This window comes from Nicotiana tabacum, chromosome 23 (assembly GCF_000715075.1).
Source record: "Nicotiana tabacum cultivar K326 chromosome 23, ASM71507v2, whole genome shotgun sequence".
NCBI classification, from domain to species: Eukaryota; Viridiplantae; Streptophyta; class Magnoliopsida; order Solanales; family Solanaceae; genus Nicotiana; species Nicotiana tabacum.
The window spans coordinates 111,334,054-111,353,992 of record NC_134102.1 but is presented as its reverse complement, the minus strand read 5'-3'; the positions used below and the strand labels follow the sequence as shown (position 1 = coordinate 111,353,992).

Sequence of the window (19,939 nt, the reverse complement as noted above, 5' to 3'; positions counted from 1 at the left end):
AGTTGCTTCATCTTCATCTTCGGTTGCCTATTTGCCTTCATCTTTATCTTCAGTTGATTCAATCGTTTATTGATTTCTAATCCATCTTCGTGTCATTTTTTCTAATCAGTTTATTTTTGAGTTGCCTACCCGAATCGTTTATGCTCTATTTTGATTTTCCACCACAACTAGTATGAAATTAATTTGCTCAAGTTCCTTTATCCTTAATAAGAAATTTTGAGTTTGACCATTAAGAATGAAAAACTTTTGAGAATATGCGTTTTACCCCTTTTAGTAATGCGACTGACTCCAAATATGTCGGGCCAATTGATTTTGGATGATAGATGGCTAAATAAAAAGGAAAATGTATTTGCGGTTTTCGATTTTTTTATGTGTTTCTCGCTAATATATTGATTTTTTTCAATGGTTTTTGCCTATTGTGCCCTAGGTTTGGCCAGTTTGTTGACTGTTGAATTCAACTTATCTGTTTTATGCAAAATTTCAGATTAGATCAGACTTTGGGTAACTATTCCAATGTGCAACACACTAATTGCTTGAATGTAGTTAACAACTAATCTTGTACATATTCATACTCATTGTCTACATGGAACTCATTTAACAATTTCAAGTCAAGTTTAAGTTGGTCTTCCACGTTAAGCACTCCTAGTGGTATGTAAAGGATTTGTGATGATATGATAATTGTCTATGTTGCTCCAACTAAGTCTTGTACTAGGAAATCATAGAATCAGCTTTAAGAATGAAAAACTTATGAGAATATTAATTGTAAAGTCACAGAGAAAGTAGGTGTAGGATAACCAATATGTATTTTGTTCGGTTGCCTTATGTCTAGATTTTTCATCTTCAGTTGCCTTATGTCTAGATTCTTCTAATTCGTTTTTTAAGATGTTGTCGCCTCGCTGCTTGATTTCTTTTAAATTCAAACTCGCATTGACACAAATGCATGGCTAAAAATATCATAATTGATAAGGTTATTGATGAAAGTGGAGCTTCTAATTCAAATGCAACAGCACAATCTCAATTAGTTCAATCGATAGTAAGGAGACAAAGAAAAAAGAGGTCTCCTGCATGAGATCATTTTGACCAAATTATTATTTCGGAAGAAAATCAAAAGGGTGCCTGTAAATATTGCAAAAGAGAATATTTTGCTAATACAAAAGATAATGGTACGAAATCACTGCTTACACATATAACCAATTGTAAAAAAATGCCTTTAGATGTTGCAAAAAGTCAATCAAAACTAGCCTTTCAACCTGTTCCGGGGGATAATAAGGGTGATATAGCTGTTGTTCCTTAGAAATTTGATCAAGAACAATGTAGGAAAGCTTTGTGTCGTATGGTGATCGTTGATAGACTTCTTTTTAGCTTTGTTGAAAAGGAAGGTTATATGAATTTTATGAAAGTTGCACAACCTTCACGTGATGTGTATGACTCATATTATGAATCTTGTTGTTCATGATGGTATAAAAGAATCAATTGTGTCTATTGAATGTATTAGGCAAGCAGTGAGATATATCAGGCAGTCTCCTGCTAGGTGGAAAAAGTTTCAGGAATGTTGTGATGAAGAAAATCTAATTAGAAAATCTTTATGTTTGGATGTTCCTACAAGGTGGAATTCTACATTCTTGATGTTGAACAAGGCTATTGAATATGAGAGTGCAGTTTTAGAATATGCTAATCATGATATTGGCTTGTCACATCATCTTGAGTTATCTTATCGGGTAAACCGATAACCGATAACTAATATCTTATCGATTATAATATTCATAACCGGACTGAACCGACCGATGCCTACCCCTAATTACGAGACTCCATCACAGAAAGAGAATCACTTTAATTATTTTAAGATTATAGTATATCAGGTAGATTTATTAAACAATATTAATATGATTTATCTTGTCATATATTGTGCGGTCATATTCTAATAAATTTCACATTTATAATCACATGATATAAACTTTCACAATATCAAACCCAAAAAAAGAAGAAAACTTACACAAATGTCCCAAATAAGTGTCAACTTACCAACCTCTAGCCATTAGTCAGAGACTTACCAAAACTAGTCAAACACATATAAAAATTAAAAAAGCAAATAAATAAAGTTCTTTCTCTCAAAGAATCACATGCAAAAATCTCCTTCCATATTTTTAAGCATGATTACCAACATTAGATGCAAGACGGAAAGGAAATTTCATGGATGAGGTAGCAAATAAGGTGATGAAATAAAAATAAAAATATAATATTCCAAAGATCTAAGCAAAAAAGAAACTTTTTTTCAATGAGTATAGTTGAAATTCATTGAAAACATATAGATAAGTCAATATACAAAATTTGAGTAAGATTTGAGGTGATTTGGACTGGTTTTGTATCAAAATTCGTAATTAAATCGAGTTCAATTTTTTTTTTTGCGACACATGTATCTCACACACATGTATACATGTGATACACAATTGATACATATGTGATACACAAATGATACACAATGTGATACATATATTATTTTTTTTCATGTTCAATTTTTACTTCGAATTTTTAATTCAAACCACCTCAAAATTTTACCAAATCATCCCAAAACTGAGATTCCTTAAGATGTACCCAATTTATTCTAATAACACCCACTCAAAAGAAAGCAAAAATTTGATATTTTTTTGCTACAAATAGCTAATTGGCTAATATTAGTAATATATGGCTAATATTAATAATATTTTATGAATTAGTCAATTTTTGTATGAACTACTTATAAATGGACATAACGGTCGGTTTAAAAAAAAAGAAAAAGAAAAGCTTTAACAATAACATTACCCTTTAGCGATTGAGTCAGCTCTATAAATTTACTTTTTCATCTTGGACAAAACGTCGTCGAACCTCATTTTTCATGTTTTTTTTTTTTTTGACAAACCCCAAAAAGCAAAAAGGGTAAATAAAGATTTTAGAGTACCTCAAATTAGGAAAGGAAAAGAAATATCCAATCTCCTTAAATAATTTTCCAAAAGAAGAGGGGTTGGTCGAGATTTTAAGAACTAAAGAGGGAGGAGAATTATAATACGAAATTAACTAAGTACCAAAATAGAGGAACTGAAGTTCTTACTCTTGTTGTGGTGGGAAAGTGGAAATTAGCATACATCAGTTCCCTCTTATTCCTTACGTTCAATTCAGCAAATCTGTGCTCCCAACGGCATTTGTCGCTTTCCTCTGGCGTGTCCTTTTCTCTTTCTGGCATATATACAAACAGATACCAGGTACTTCATTCCCTCTTTGTTGTAATCTAAAGGAGTTCTGTATAAACTCCAAGCCCTAGTCCCATTTCATCCATTTTTCCTTAGAATTCTAACTCACATTTTAGTTTGTGTTTGATTTCACGGCGTTAACGTTTAAAGGTTTTTTGGTGCTTTCCACTACTCTCTTTTTATATCCTGTTTGGACTGGAAATAACGAAGATTCCGTTCGCCTGAATTTTGAGGAGGACCAAACGTGTCTGTGTTTAATTTAATTCAACTCAGTTCATTCTTCCTCTTTTTAAGTTTAGGACTTTTGATTGGATGCTGGCTAAGGGTTGATCTTTGTGTATTTTTTTCCCTCCTCACTCCTTTGTTTGATTTCAGCAAAAACTGAGATTCATATAGCCCGAATTTTAGAAGAGAAGTAAACATTTCTATGTTTTGCTTAATTCAATTGATTTTCATGCCATTTGGTTTGTTTTGTTGTTGTTGTTAATGATAGAAACTTTTTTCGTTCTTTTGTTTTCCTTTGTTGCTGTTGTTATTATTATTTTTATTGGTAGAAGTTTGAATGTGTATAAATTTTTTTGGGCGGTCTCCTCATCTTTTGTGTGAATGCAGAAAATGGCTAGCTTGGTGGAGAGGCTTCGTGTGCGATCAGATCGCAGACCTGTCTACAATTTAGATGAGTCTGATGAAGAAGCTGAGAAGCCTGGAAAGTCTGGGACTAAGAAGCAGGAAATTGAGAAAATTGTTCGATCTGATGCGGTAAATTGCTTGTAGATTGGGGATTGTTTAATTCTTTTACCATTTCTTTACTTGGCATTTTCCGAAGCAGGGTTCTTTCTTTGGATGGTACAAGTCATTTCATTGCATCTACAAGACTACAACTGTGAATTTCATTTAGAAATTTCTGTTGTATATTGGATCGTTATTGCTAATTCTTTTACCATCTCTTTCCTTTACTTTCCCCCCCATATAGCTCTTGCCAACATTACTATTAATTTTTGTGCGTCTACGTGTGGGAATCATCTTCAGAAATCTATTTTCAGCTTTAAGATATGACTTAGAGAGACTAGACACGACTTGGGCTTTAGCTTGTTCATCATGGGGAAAGTTGTACCTTTTGCTATGTCTGATGACTTAATCATAGTTAACTTAATCCAGCTTGTGTGTGTGTGTGCTAGTCGGAAGATAAATACATGTTTATACTGTTTTCTTGAAATTGTTAGAATGGCAACACCGGAGTCAAGATCAGTTACAAACTTTAGTAATTGAATATGCTCGTTCCTCTGTTTCATGGTGTCTGTAAAAGACTGATTGTAGACTGTGGTTGCATCCTTTTTTTTTAATCGGATGTCCCCAAAGGGGCCTGATTGGTTCCTTTCAGATTTGCTGAATTCCTTCTAAGTGTAACTGCTGCACCTTGATCTTCTATTTGGTACGTTTCTTTGCTGTTGCCTTCTAATTTTTTGTAGAAGGATATGCAGTAGAGGAGAATGCATCACATGCTTGCAGTAGGAATAACCAATCATCCTATCTAGCATCATAGCATCCTCCAAGATGAAGAGTTAGGATCACTGTCTCTTATTATATACCCGATGACTTTCATGAAGAGGAACTGATTTTGAGGACTATCACGGTCGGTCAAGCTAGTAAAAATTTGGACCATTTGAATATATATAGTCAAAAATGAAAGAACATGCATTCTTTCAAGGTCAATGGTTCGTCTCAACTCTGTCCGCTAATTTGGAAGATTGTATCTGGTGATGGATGCATGTTTAATTTTGTTTCAGCGGAGATATCTTGTAGCGTGCAACTATAAAGTGGAAGACTAACTTGTGAAATGTCACAAGATAACAAGAAATGATATCTAACATACTTTAAAAGAAAACCGAGACCGACCGTTAATTTTTTTTCTTTCTTTGACAGTTTGATTTAAGTGTGCGGTCATGAAAGGAAATTTATTACTCCCTCAGTTTCAATTTATGTAACGCTGTTTGACTCGGCACGTAGTTTAAGAAAAAAAGGATTTTTTAAAAAAAATTTGTGGTCTTAAAAGCTGAAAAGGTAAAAGCTTTTGTGGGGCTTTCAATTTTTATGACTATAAAAGTTTCTCATTAAGGGTAACTTGAAAGTTTAAAGTTAAATTATTTCCAAGTATATAAATGCGCCATTCTTTTTGAAATGGACTAATAAAGAAAGTGTGTCACATAAATTGAAAAGGATGGAGTATATTTAAATGTTATTCTGTCTGTACTAATTTTGTATAACTCTCGTCCTTTGTTAGGATGCCTCAAAACTCTAATTCTAAGGGGCCATTTTTAATGATTAAACTGTTTGAATGTAATTATTATTATGTTGCATTTAGATATGAATACAGAATGATTAAGTCTATTTGTTTTCTCAATTTCGGAATGTATATAAGTTATCTTTCTTATAAAATTAATAAATATAAAATCAAATAAAATTATTTAAACATCATATCCACTAATTATTAGGTTGTAAGGTGGTGATTGGTGGTGGTGGGTGGTATTTGGTGGTGGTGGCTGATGGTGGTGGTTGTTGTGTGGAAAGGGTGGTGACATTGATGGTTAGCCGTGGTGATGTTGGTGCTAGTGGTTGGTGGTAGTGGCTGGTGATGGTGGAAGCGGTTGGTATGGTAGTGACTGGCAATGATGGTGGTTGGCAGTGGTGGCAGTTGGCAGTGGCGGCGATGGTTGTTGTGATGGTGGTGATGGCTGATTGATTGTGGTGGTTGCTGGCTGGTGGCTGACAGTGGTGTTTAGTGGTGGCGGGTGGTGTTTGTGGACAGAGTGGTGGTGAAAAATCATCTTTAAAAATCTTTGAATAGCTTCTTAATAATTTAAGACTTTGTAAGGTCGGAATGATTCAGGTCAATTCAAACCAATTCAGTGGTTAAATCTTAAAAACAAACAAATGCACTTAATCATCTGAGGTTCGAACAAGTTAAATTCAACATCCATTAAGTGCAAGCAAATGGAGCCTAAATGAAACTGGGGAGAGAAATAGGAGAGTTTTTGAGGGGATTGAGTCTCCGTTTTCACATCTTAAGAATAGTCTTTTATCTTTGATCGCTTTTTGGTGCACACATATAGCCCCTACGTGTGTAGAAGATTGGGCGTCTTTTGTAGAGAATCATGTTCTGATGTAAATTCTCTACTTTTTGGTATATTTCTTGTATGCGGGAGTTTTTTCTCCCTTTTTATTAATACAATTTACCTTATAAAAAAAATGAAACTGTTCTTTCACTAATTACTTGAATTTATGTATTCATGAATTTGTATATTTATGTAACTAATCATGATTGAACTTTGATTTTGTTCTATCAATCAAATTAAATTTTTTACAACAACTACATCAATATTTCGTATAATTCATATGGGAGCTTTCAGTTTAACACTGTGTCAAGCCAAATCATGATATGCTATATGCAATAGTTTGATTATCAGTTGTGAAGCCCTCTATTTGTTGGCCATTCATTCTGTTACTTAATTCAATCACACGTAGTGGTTTTTAGGATAAATCAATCCTTTGTTGGGTTGTCAACAACAACAACAACAACAACAAAAAACCCAATGTAATCCCACAAGTGGGGTTTGAGGAGGGTAATGTGTACGCAGACCTTACCCTACCTTGTGAAGGTAGAGAGGCTGTTTCCGATGAATTCATTTTGATTGAGCATCTTGTCTTCATATGTGCTATAGCATAATCATACATATAGTATGTCTTTCACAAATGAATAATAGTAGCATAATGTTCTCATTTATTTATAATTTCTGCCGAACCCAACTTTATAGGTCAGATAGTAAAATTGAAAGTGTTCTTAGCAGTTATGTTGTAGAAAACTTGAGGAATGTGAATTTTTGTTAGCTCCTTAGTATTAGCCTGTACATATGTATTAGAGCTGGCATTATTCCTTTTTGCTATAACTCTTTTGTAACTATTATATATCTTCCTGATGCCAGCAATGAAATCAATTAACAACAACAACAACAAATCCAGTATGTTCCCAACAGGTGGGGTCTTGGGAGGATAGTCTGTACGCAGACCTTATCCCTGCCTAATGCAGGTAGAGAGGCTGTTTCCAATAGACCCTCGGCTCGGAAAGGGTGAGAAGAAGAAGAAGAAATGAAATCAATTACTTCATCAAAAAAAAAAAAACTTGAGGAATGTGAAACTAAAAAGCTGTGTGTTTACAATACTTATAAAAAACAATTAAGGGGTTTCACAAACTTAGGATGATCATTTCGGAATGTGATTAAACTGTTTATTGTTACTGCCTTCAAGAAAAGTTTGTTTGACCTCATAGTCTAAAGCTTTCTTATTAAAAAAACTCACAGTCCAAAACTATCGCTTCAAAAGTTCGTGGTTTATATTATCTCTCTTCTGAAGATATAAAATTGCTTTTCTCTTGGCTCTTTGTTGTGAACCATGAAATGTCTTCTAAAGAAACCTCGGGTCATAGATTCTATATGTTAGAGCTGTAAATAAAGGCAGCAACAGAATTTGTTAGTATTTAGTCAAAGACATATCTGCTTTGCACGATAAGACAAAAGGTAGCTGTTTTGATTAGATCCAGACACAATCAAAAAGCAAATGGGCTTCTTGTTTAGTGCTAATGGAAGCCTAAGATGTACAAATTTCTACATCTGACTCACGCTACGTGCAACCTGTACTCAAATGTTTTGTTTTTTGGAAAGTAAATTATAATAGCAAAGAAGCTTAGAGAATGATTGGGTACAGAACATGCAGCTATTACAGGTTCATTTAATCTCTGTACTTGGCAATTCTTAGACACAGTTTTAATCGCATATAGTAATTCACTGTATTATTTTGATCCTATTTAATTTGCAAGCATTAATTTCTGTAGTAAAAACAGTCATCTTGATTTAAAAAAAGCAGTCATAAATTAAATGAATTTCTGAAAACTAGATACTAGGGCACACCGATAGTTGGCTAGTTTCTGGAAGGCTTAATGCACACTTGTACCATGTCAGTTTTGTAAAGATAACACCAGCTTAGTGTACGTAAATGCATATATTTGATTTATCAATAATTTTTTTGCTTAATCGAAAGATATATCTGATTTATACGAAATAGCTAGATACCAAGGCACACTCTGCTGTAAGTTAGATTTGGATAAACTCTAATGAAACATAAACATAAGTCGGGAAAAGTAACAAACTGGATGGTGCTGGAGAAAGAAAGTACATGGAAGTAAAGGAGATAACCGGCTACTTAATATAGTGTCTGTTTTAACCTCCAATTTATTCTTTATGGTGGGTGTTATAAGTTTGAAGATAAACGTAACAAGTTTCGTTAACTGAATAACACCACTATTTAGGATATACTATAGACAAAGAATCTCTCTACCTCCGCGAGGTAGGGGTAAGATCTGCGTACACATTACCCTCCGTCCCTCCCAGACCCCACACGGTGGGAGTGTGTTGTTGTATAGATAAAGAATCAGATTGTTAAAAACATCACTTTTGCATTTCAAGATACTGAGAAATGATAACGGATGTAGGAATTTATTTTGGATACTGTTAGTTTATCTTTCAAAGTTTCATCTCCTAGCCTATCTTCACTTTTGGTTAAATTTCTTTCTATACCAATTTTTTTGATCAAGCAAAGAAGTTTTCATTAAAATCAGGGCCAAAACAAAAGCGCCCGTATACAAGAAGTATACCAAAAAAGTAGGGAACCTACAAAATATGGTTTGTACGAACCTACAAAATATGGTTTTCTACGAGATACCCAATCTTCTATACAACAAGGAACTTCATGGGTGCACCAAAAGAAAATAATGGATAGGAGGCTACTCCTCAACGGAAAAAAAACTCATCTCTACCCCTTAAAAGCTCTTTTGTTTCTCTCTCTCCAAATAAGCCACATGAGTGTTAGTGGAGCACCAGTCCATTATGTCCGATGGTAGAAACATTTCTTCGCAAAGATGATTGATGATACTTATTATTATATGAATTTTCGAGCCTGACCATGGTGGGACATGTTGCGTGGCCAACATAGTTAAGACTATAGGTTGAATTATTATAGATTTCTTTACAAGGTCAAATGAAGTGCCTTAACATGTACTTTAAGTATGTGTAGAGGTTGTTAGTGGTCGCATGTTGTCCTCTTGCAAGTGCCTGAGCTCCTGTGCTGCAGCCAGAATTGGTTCTACTCCTTATGTCCGATGTCCTACTTATATATTTGTAGCTTATATGATGTGTCTGTCCCATAAAATCTATAGTCTGATTCTGAAGGTATCAGACTGGGTGACGTGTCAATGAGCTTTACGACAGTTGTTTCATTTATTTGTTTGTGTCACTGGTAGCTCTTAATTCAATGTAAACAGTGAAAGCAATTAATTCAAAGATCCTTTTACGGTGTTTCCTTCTATGAATTCGGGTAGTCACTTGCTGTGCTTAGTGGGGATTTTAAATAATTATTTCAAGTTACGACTTGAACATCTTAATTTTAATTTTTTGTTAAAAGAAATTTAAGAAACCTTCCTAAAGTTGAAAGTTTTGCCTTCTGTTGTTCAGTATATGTACTTTTAGTTAAAAATTGAGCGACACTTCCCAAAACTTTAGGAAAAAGGAAAAAGAGAATGCTGGCAGTTTAACCCTTAATTTTACCCTCACTTTAGACAATTGTGCACCTTAAATTCTTTTATTAAAAGTATCATGTAAAAGGTCTACGGTTGAGATATGTGAAACGCATGATAAAAAGCATACGGGAAGTACTGGGCATTCAATTTGAAAGCTGCTAGATTAGTTAAGATGCTATCGCCTACCAGTACTGCAGGTGCACTGCTCAGATTTGAATGTTAGTTTCTTCAGTTCTAGAAAATATTGATAGGCTAAAATAGTTGAGTCGTAAATATCCTATCCAAATATTGAACAAGTAGGTACCTTACTTTGATTTTCAATTTTAATTTTGCAAAGCTTGTCTTTTTCCTTTTCAATTCTGTACTTTCTCCAGCATTACAGTTAATTCAAAATGAGTTGCTGCCTTAAATTGAGGAGTGTTGCCTGCTTCATATGCTTTCAACTCTTGGATTAAGTTGAAAATTTACTTTCTTTCCTCATTGAGATGACACCTTTCTACTCTAGCTCCTTGACTTTGCGTTTAAAGATTTATGTGGCGTTTACAAAGTAATTCTTTCATAGGAAACAAATATAATCAGAAATAATGAAATGTTTACTTGCTAAGACGTATTATACTTATACGACTGAACTGGCTTAATTAACGTTTGGATTGGATTGGGTTCTTTTGAGTCTGAACAACTTGTCCACGGGAGTCTGTAAAATGATAAATGGCACATGCATAATTCACTTTTTCCTCTTTGAGTGGATTAGTGAAAGATTCTTTTAATTAAATATTTTTTGTGGAAATATTAGACATGCCCTCGGATAACGCTTGTTCATGCGAGGTAATTGACATATCCTTTTTTGCCTTTATTTGACCCCAGTAATGGATTGGATCCCCTCCCTTCACGATTAGAGTTCTCTTAGCCATGTCTTCTATTGTTTTTTTTTTTTGATATGGCTACTAACAATAAGTTAAAAAAGAAAGAGGAAAGTTTTTCGTTTCTCGTGGTGTGGTAGTGTTCCCAAATAGGCTGATGAAGAGGAGTACTACTGACTACTGGCCTCCTCCTGTTGAATCATGTGAATTTCCTTTTGTCCTTGGATCGATTACAGCATATCTAAGTTGCTTTATGGAGTTTGCTTGTATTTAGAGAATAAATGACACAATAGCTCCATAAATCATAAACACGTGCCAGTACATAGTAATACAATTCTAGTATGGTTGCATCAACAGCTTCTTGGAAACAGGCTCTCTTTTGTAGTATTTCATGGTATTGATCTTCATTCGTTTTACTTACACCAGAAATTATGATGCAAATTTACTCTTTTGATAGAAAGACGAGTCTTGTCAAGCTTGTGGAGGAGATAGTAACCTTTTGTACTGCGAAACATGTAACTACGCTTACCATCCCAAGTGTTTAGTTCCACCACTAAAGGCTCCTCTGCCAAGCAGCTGGTGGTGCCCTGAATGTGTATGTACCCATTCTATCAAATTTATATATTTCACATGGAATTCTGATACTCTTGTTAGTTCTCTTTCCCTCCCCCCTAAATTTACTCTCGATGTTGCCATTTCTGCAGGTGAGTCCCCTAAATGATATTGACAAGATATTGGATTGTGAAACGCGCCCAACTGTTGCTGATGATAATGATGCTTCCAAGCTTGGGTCGAAGCAAGTATTTGTTAAACAGTACCTTGTTAAGTGGAAAGGATTGTCTTATCTTCACTGCACATGGTATTTTTATTTCAAAACTACTACTTTATTTGCTCTAGATTCTCTTTATATCTATGACAGTTGTACAGCAACTAAGGCCATCTTGTAGTGCTTATAGCTGTGTTCTATGCTTCACCATAACACTTGTTTGTGCAAATGATCAATTTAATATGTTACGTTATCTCCTTTAGACCTTTTGACAGCTTCATTTTTATGTATTTGAAGTCATATTGTGCTTTACATGCAGGGTGCCAGAGAAAGATTTTTTAAAAGCTTACAAAGCGCATCCCCGTTTAAAGACTAAAGTGAATAACTTCCATCGCCAAATGTCATCAATGACTAACTCTGAAGAGGAATACGTCGCAATCCGTCCTGAGTGGACTACAGTTGATCGAATTCTCGCTCGCAGGTTCTTTGAAAGAATTGACTAGTAGATATTCAATTGAGCTGCTTTATCCAAAAAAAAAAAAACAAAACAAAATAAGTTGAGCTGTTAACTAGTCCTCAAAATTTTCTGTTCAATGCTTTTCTTTTGCTTCTGAAAAGTTTTAGTTCTTAAAGTTTGCTATTTCCCATGTTTGCAAGAATTAGGCTCTTGCCATATTGTCAGTTTCCGGATTCTTAATGATTAGAACTAGAGGACCTCTATTAAGAAATAAATTTGATTGTGTTGATGAAGCACAGACATGTTAGTGCCCACATGGGGGCCATGACTGTGGCATGGGAAATGTAGTAATAGATTGTGAAAGTACCTACTATTTGTATTCTTTTCCTAAATTGTTCATTTCTAGGAGTTGTTTTACCTTTGGGAGATTAATATGTCAGTAGAAAATAAAATGAACTTCTAATACTTTTAAAAAAAAAAATTATTTCTTATTAATTATTTTTATTAAATAATATTAGCCCGAGATAAGTTTATATGGAGTAGCATGGTCAGATTGGATTCACATAGCCGACCGCAACTTGTTTGGGACTGCGGCTTAGTTGTTAATGTAATTTTTCCGGCCTATGCATGAAATTCTAGTTTCAGGTTAAGTTGCATTGAATAATATGCTGTTGTTCTTAGGGGAGATGGTGAAGAAAAAGAGTATCTTGTAAAGTGGAAGGAGCTTCCATATGATGAGTGCTACTGGGAATTTGAATCAGACATTTCCTCTTTTCAGCACGAAATTGAAAGATTTCATAGAGTTCAGTCTAGATATAAAAAATCTTCAAAACAAAAGGGTGAGCTTAAAGAGACAACAGAATCTAACAAGAAAGCCAAAGAATTTCAACAGTATGAAAGCAGTCCTGAATTTCTTTCTGGAGGTATATCTGATATCGGTTTTAATTTGTCTACACTATGTTATTGTATATATCTATTATCTAGTGAAGTTCCTTAATCATCATCTATGGTTGAAATACAGGTTCACTGCATCCATATCAGCTTGAAGGGCTGAATTTCTTGCGGTTTGCTTGGTCCAAACAGACACATGTCATACTGGCTGATGAAATGGGGCTAGGTAAGATATATTTTGTTCTTCCACTGCTTCTAGTTTCTCCTCGTCTTTTTCTTATTTGCGTAATACTGCTGCTGCACGGTCCTTTTCTAAAAATTGTTTTTTATTGTCCTTATTGCCTATAGTTTCTTCTTGAATACTATTAGGTTATTTTTGCTGATACATTTCCAAGCTTGCAGGCAAAACAATACAGAGTATTGCATTTTTAGCCTCCCTTTTTAAAGAGAATGTTTCTCCACATTTAGTAGTAGCGCCTCTTTCCACATTGAGAAATTGGGAGCGTGAGTTTGCCACTTGGGCTCCTCAAATGAATGTGGTAAGTTTGAGGTGATTTATTTCCTACTATGAATAGCGTAACAATAATTACTGTTATGATTACTATAATGAATAGCAGATAATGCTTCTCCTGAAGAGAATTGACGTGTGTAGGTTATGTATGTCGGGGGTGCACAAGCTCGTGCTATTATTAGACAATATGAATTTTTCTTCCCGAAAAATCTCAAGAAGAGCAAGAAAAAGAAATCTGGTCAAACTGTTAAAAGCAAGCAAGATAGGATAAAGTTTGATGTCCTCCTGACTTCATATGAAATGATCAACATGGATAGTGCCTCTCTGAAGCCAATAAAGTGGGAGTGCATGGTAATTGCTTTCTGAATCCTCAATTGTGCCATTAGCGCTTGTTATTTGTTTTGCCTCTAAAAGATTCTTGACATTTGCATTTAGATTGTTGATGAAGGTCATCGTCTGAAGAACAAGGATTCCAAGTTATTTTCAACTTTGAAGCAGTACTCTACTAGACATCGTGTTCTTTTAACTGGAACTCCCCTTCAGGTTTGTTGCAATAGGTTGCTTTCTATGCACCTTGTAGTTCTCTCATTTCATGTTCAGATACCCAGTTATGCAGAATTACAGAGTGTATTTATCCTGATGTTACATCCTCCATACTAAAATTTTTGGTACAAAATTTAATCCCGTCTTTCTTTACGTTTGTTTGACCAGTTATTCTACTTCTATGGTTATAGCTTTTGCCCCCCTTTTTTCGAACATGTGAATGGATTTGTTAAATAATGAACACCCTTGGGAAGAGCAGGCTGCAGCTGTATGCGACAGATGTATAAATATGCCCCAAGAAAACGTATAAACCCTCCTTAACCTGTTGTTTCAGGTTATCTTTCAAGTAAATTTTCATTTCCTTGCATGTCTGTTTTTTTAAATCATAGATCATGTAACATTTTTCAAGTATCTAGGGGAGGGAGACAATGAGTGGCTAGAAAGAGCTTTCGAGGAGGAGGAGGTGCACGATGCTGTGTCGAGTTGTGCTGGTGATAAGGCCTAAGGCCCCTGGGCCTGATGGTTTCTCCTTGGCCTTCTTCCAGCTCTGTTGGGACACCGTTAAGGGGGAGTTGATGGAAGCCATCGAAGATTTCCACTTGAATGGTGCTTTCGAGAGAAGCATCAATGCTTCTTTTATTACCATTGTGCCTAAGAAAGAAGGCGCATCTTGCATCAGGGACTATAGGCCAATCAGTCTAGTGGGGAGCATTTACAAGATATTTTCTAAAGTGCTCTCCAACAGACTGACTCAAGAAGGTTCTTGACGTGTCTGTTTCGTCCTCCCAGAATGCGTTTGTGGAAGGTAGGCAGATCCTGGATGCTGCTCTGGTGGCAAATGAACTTGTAGACTCCAGAAGGAAAAATAGAGAACCCGGATTACTGTGCAAGTTGGATCTTGAGAAGGCTTTCGATCATGTCAATTGGGAGTTCCTGGACTTCATTATGAAGCGGATGGGGTTTGGGAAAAGATGGAGGGGATGGATCAAGTTCTGCATTTCATCAGTCAGATTCTCTGTCCTGGTTAATGGTAGTCCGTGTGGTTTCTTTGGCAGCTCCAGGGGGCTCAGGCAAGGTGACCCCCTATCCCCCATGCTATTCATTTTAGTGATGGAAGCTCTGAGTAAAATGATGGATCGTGAGTGGAGGCTTCTTGAGAGGATTCTCAGCTCCGATCGGGGTGCTCAGTGCCCGAAGGGTCTCTCATTTGCTTTTTGCGGATGACACCCTGGTTTTCTGTGATGCCGATATGGATCAGTTGACCTGCCTGAAGCAGGTACTGTAGTGGTATCAGATAGTATCAGGACTCAAAATCAACCTCGGCAAGTGTGGGATTTTCCCGGTGGGTGAGGTTGCTAACAGTGATGCTTTGTCTCATGTTCTCGGATGCAAGATGGGCTTTCTTCCCACTACTTACCTGGGTCTACCATTGGGCGCTTTGCAAAAGGATACTACTGTTTGGAATCCAGTCATTGAAAGGGTTGAAAAACGATTAGCAGGCTGACAGAAACGGTATTTGTCAAAAGGCGGTAAGGAAGTGCTTATTAAAAACACTTTGTCGAGTATCCCTACCTATTACTTATCCCTGTTGCAAGCACCTGTGAGCATCACAGAAAAACTGGAGCGGCTTCAAAGGAATTTTCTTTGGGATGCGGCAGATGGAACTAGAAAGTTTCATCTAGTGAATTGGCAGACAGCCACTTCCCCAAAGAAGTGGGGTGGACTTGGAGTAAAAGATCTCAGGGTATTCAACAGAGCTTTGCTGGGGAAGTGGCTGTGGAGATTCGGGGTAGAAGAGCATGCTCTATAAAGGGAGGTCATAGAAGAAAAGTACGATTCCACGGGAGGGGGTTGGAGGACAAAGGCAATCACAACACCGTTCGGGTGTGGCATGTGGAGGAACATCATGAAGAACTGGAAGCTTTTTATGGCAACATCACTTACAAGGTGGGAGATGGAAGGAGAATCAGCTTTTGGAATCACAGATGGTGTGGAGAGACTACTCTGAGGGTCACTTTCCCCCACGTCTTCAGAGTTTCAAACCAGAAGGAATTGATGGTCCAACAAATTCGCAAGGAATATGAAGGGGATAGTATGGGACCTCTCTTTTAGAAGGAACATGCAAGATTGGGAGATTGCGGAGCTCCAAAATTTGTTGGCACTGCTATACGGGCAAGATATGCCCCATCCATCTTATGATTCTTGGAGATGGGGGTTGCGTGGCGATGGCTTGTTCACCGTAAAGTCCTTCTACTAGAGTATGTTGGTGAGACAGGAGACTACTTTCCCATACTCATCGATCTGGATTCCTAAGGCGCCCACGAAGGTGTGCTTCTTTGCATGGCTAGCAGCGAGGGGAGTTATCTTGACATCTGAAAATCTGCGAAAGAGAGGAATTACACATGTTAGTTGGTGCTACATGTGTAAAAGCTCAGGGGAAGAAGTTGATCATCTTATGCTGCATTGCCCTGTGTCCTGGGGTTTATGGAGGGCAATCCTGAATCTTTTTGGTGTTTAATGGGTGATGCCAAACACTGTAAAGGAAATGCTATATAGCTGGGCCGGTTTCCGTAGAAGAACCAAGCAAAAGGCGTGGAAGTTCGCCCCGTTAGCTCTCATATGGTTAGTCTAGGGAGAGAGAAATAGGAGAGTTTTTGAGGGGATTGAGTTTCCGTTTTCACACCTTAAGAATAGTCTTTTATCTTTGATCGCTTTTTGGTGCACACATGTAGCCCCTACTTGTGTAGAAGATTGGGCGTCATTTGTAGAGAATCATGTTCTGATGTAAATTCTCTACTTTTTGTATACTTCTTGTATGCGGGAGTTTTTTCTCCCTTTTGATTAAAAAATTTACCTTATAAAAAAAAAATATTTTTCAAGTATATGTCTTAGTGTCATAGATCATGTGACATTCAAACCCTCAGTTCTAGTTGACCTCTCTGTGACTACTTTACATTTCTGTATAACTTCGTATCTCTCTCTCTCTCTCTCTCTCTCTCTCTTTCTTTCTTTCTTTCTTCTTTCTTTCTTTCTTTCTTTCTTTCTTTCTTTCTTTCTTCTCTCTCCTCAAACCCTATCTGTTATTTATACTCTGTCTTGCATCCTCTAGATTTCCCTGCAATTCTAATTTTTCTTTGCCCATTTGAATCAGTCAAGAATTCCTGGATTTCACTCATTCAATTTGAACTCCTCAAAATTCGCACTCTGAAAATTTAAGAGTGTGACTAGGTGCTACATCACTTTGCGAATTGTGCTTATGCCCAAAGTAATTAGAGAATGGTAGTATTAAATAATCTGATACTGAACTACTTAACCTCTAGTGGTGTGGGACGTTAATATCAGCCTACTGCATACGTGCCATTAATGCAATAAAATCATGGATGCTTTACTTATTTCTTTCTATGCTTTAATTAAAACCTTTCTAACATAAATAATACTTATTTATTTCTTGATTAGATTAAATAATACTTATTTATTTTTAACATAAATAATACTTATAATGAAGTGTTTACTGCATATGCCTTTTCCATGCTATGGTGACCTTGGAGCTTGCACTAAGGACTTTTGGAAACTCGACTCACACACTCCTGCAGTCCTCTCCGGTCTCCAGGAATTTGCCCCTCATTTTTCTCAGTGGTTAACGTGTTATTATATTCTGTTCAACCACTTCCACTACCTGAATCGTTAGCTGTTTGCTGGTTTTGATATTTGATCCACCAACCATACTGTACCTGTATAGTGTTAGAATATTCCTTGGGGCGACTGTATATTCCACTCCCTCTCCCAAATTGGTTTAGAGTAATCTGCCCATTATAATAGTACCTCCGGTTCATATCTTACTGTTACCAACTGCCTTCTGGTTCTTTTCTCCCTGCCAGATCAGATTTTGTTGCTGAGGATGTATTTTCAGTTTTCTAAGTTCAGACATGGAATGGACCTTTGGTGATAGCGACTTGATTTGATGTTTCTATTTCTCTTTCTTGCTTCTTTCTCATGTTGCCTCATGTGATCTGCTTCAACCCACCACAGAATAGCTAAATTATGTAACAACAGGGCAAGCACCCATGCGATTTGTGCACATCGTGGTGCCTTCGCGCTGACAACTTTATAAGGAAGCCGTATTCTGCCAACTTCCCTTTTTCATTGTCTCTTTAAGCAAGCTCTTTGTGACTTTCATCTGCACCATCTTAGCCACTTGGGGTAATTCTGATTCTTTGTATTGTACTTCCTGCTTAATGGTACTCAATGCACAACGTGCATCCTTTGTGCTTCTCATCTACTCAACAACAACAACAACAAACCCAGTAGTTTCCCACAAGTGGGGTTTGGGGAGGGTAAGATGTACGCAGCCTTACCCCTACCCCTGGAAGGGCCGAGAGGCTGTTTCCGATAGACCCTCGGCTAGAGAACGAATGAAAAAGAAAAGGTAATTGCAACAAGTAGGAATAACAGCAAGATGAAATAAGATCGAATCCAAGAATACAGTCAAATTCTAGGTAGTAATAGCCATCTATGAATAAAAGATGTGCTTCTCATCTACTCAGTGAAGTTAAATCTTTTATCCAACAACAACAACATATCCAGTGTAAAAGGTCGTCCTCGATTGTCTAGCTTCTTGAAGCTCAAAAGTCATTCCCATCATGTTGGTTATTGTGTTACTGCGTGGCATCCTACTATTTGATTTATTCATAAAAATCCGAGCCGTGGAATCAGCCATTGATGCTTGCATCAGGGTTGTCTGCCTACATCACACCCCCTTGGGGTGCGGCCTTTCCTCGGACCCTGCGTGAACGCGGGATGCTTTGTGCACTGGGTTACCCTCATAAAAATCTGATATTTCTTTCGTTACCGGTCGTTATGGCAATAGAACTTTGTTAAACTCCAGCTCACCATCTTTCCTCGGATAGAGTCATGAATTCTGAAAGAACTGCAGCCGTTTAATGTACGGATTAGGATTACTGATACATCTGTAAAAAAGAGACTTGAACGGAAGTGGTAGATAAGGGAATATCAAATTAGGACGCTTTATTGTTATTACTTTGCTTTGATATGATAAATTCACACTTTACCCTTAGTGGAAATAAGGAGTTTTTATTATGATAATGTGGAAAAGTAGGTCCGAGAGTTGTTCTCTTTTGGATTCATTGGTTGGAGAAACATATGAGTACGAGTATTGACTTATCAATATACATGTATTAGTAGTAGAAACTGCTTTGCATAAACTTGTGAGTTATAGAACATAGTATTACCTTGAATTTTGGTGCATAGGTTTAGGGAGGTTGTATGCTAATTTTCTATATGACTGCCTGCTGGGGATCAATTTGGGGTAAATGTGTTACTAACTCAGCCTGTGAAATGAAATTTCATTCGTCTCAAGGAAACTCTAAAAACTACAGTTTTTTGACTTCTCGACCTCTCAGTTTGTCAAGTGTCAAGTTCGAGACCATTGAGTGCTCATTTACCTGCTCCTGATTGGTTGCAGATCTTTAAATGTACAACTCATCTGCAACAAATTACTTTACCAGCTTCTTTCTCTTATCTGCTGTCCTTGTCCTTCTTTTCTATTCCTTTGTGGTGTGAAAGTGGGCTAGTGGTGGTGATTGATGTCAACATGTTTTGCTTCTTACCATCTATCTAAAACAATCTATACACTTTCAATACTTTGTATTTTCCGTAATAATTATAATCTTCAAATAAACAAGAATGGGGGTTTTTGTCATGCAAAAACTGACTTGCACGAGGACAACTCTTCTTTATTTCTTTCGTTTGGCTTTAATAGTAATTCTTTCGATGCATTTCAGAACAATCTGGATGAACTTTTCATGCTGATGCACTTCCTTGATGCTGGGAAGGTCAGTCCCACTACATGTTTCTGGCAAAGCTTATAGCACTAGTTTACTTGTTGAGTTGTCATGTGAAATATTCATGGGTCCTGATGTCGGATGCAGTTTGGAAGCTTGGAGGAATTCCAGCAGGAGTTTGAGGACATTAGTCAGGAGGAACAGGTTTCAAGACTTCATAAAATGCTAGCACCTCATCTCCTCAGAAGTAAGATTCTGAAA

General features: G+C 36.6%; 1 protein-coding gene across 4 annotated transcripts in view; it reads left to right on the top strand.

Moving 5' to 3' along the window:
* The first annotated feature begins 3,043 nt into the window (after positions 1-3,043).
* The window catches only part of LOC107828321 (CHD3-type chromatin-remodeling factor PICKLE-like), a 58,961-nt gene continuing 42,065 nt past the window's right edge, over positions 3,044-19,939 (top strand). The window contains exons 1-12 of one of the 4 annotated variants that reach the window (XM_075246446.1): positions 3,044-3,236; positions 3,837-3,983; positions 11,167-11,304; positions 11,414-11,568; positions 11,795-11,956; positions 12,614-12,855; positions 12,954-13,049; positions 13,226-13,362; positions 13,476-13,685; positions 13,770-13,877; positions 19,679-19,729; positions 19,826-19,925. In XM_075246446.1, coding sequence (XP_075102547.1) covers positions 3,840-3,983; positions 11,167-11,304; positions 11,414-11,568; positions 11,795-11,956; positions 12,614-12,855; positions 12,954-13,049; positions 13,226-13,362; positions 13,476-13,685; positions 13,770-13,877; positions 19,679-19,729; positions 19,826-19,925 — 1,543 coding nt within the window. In that variant the 5' untranslated portion in view covers positions 3,044-3,236; positions 3,837-3,839. The other 3 variants (XM_075246444.1, XM_075246443.1, XM_075246445.1) reach the window with 3 other exon arrangements.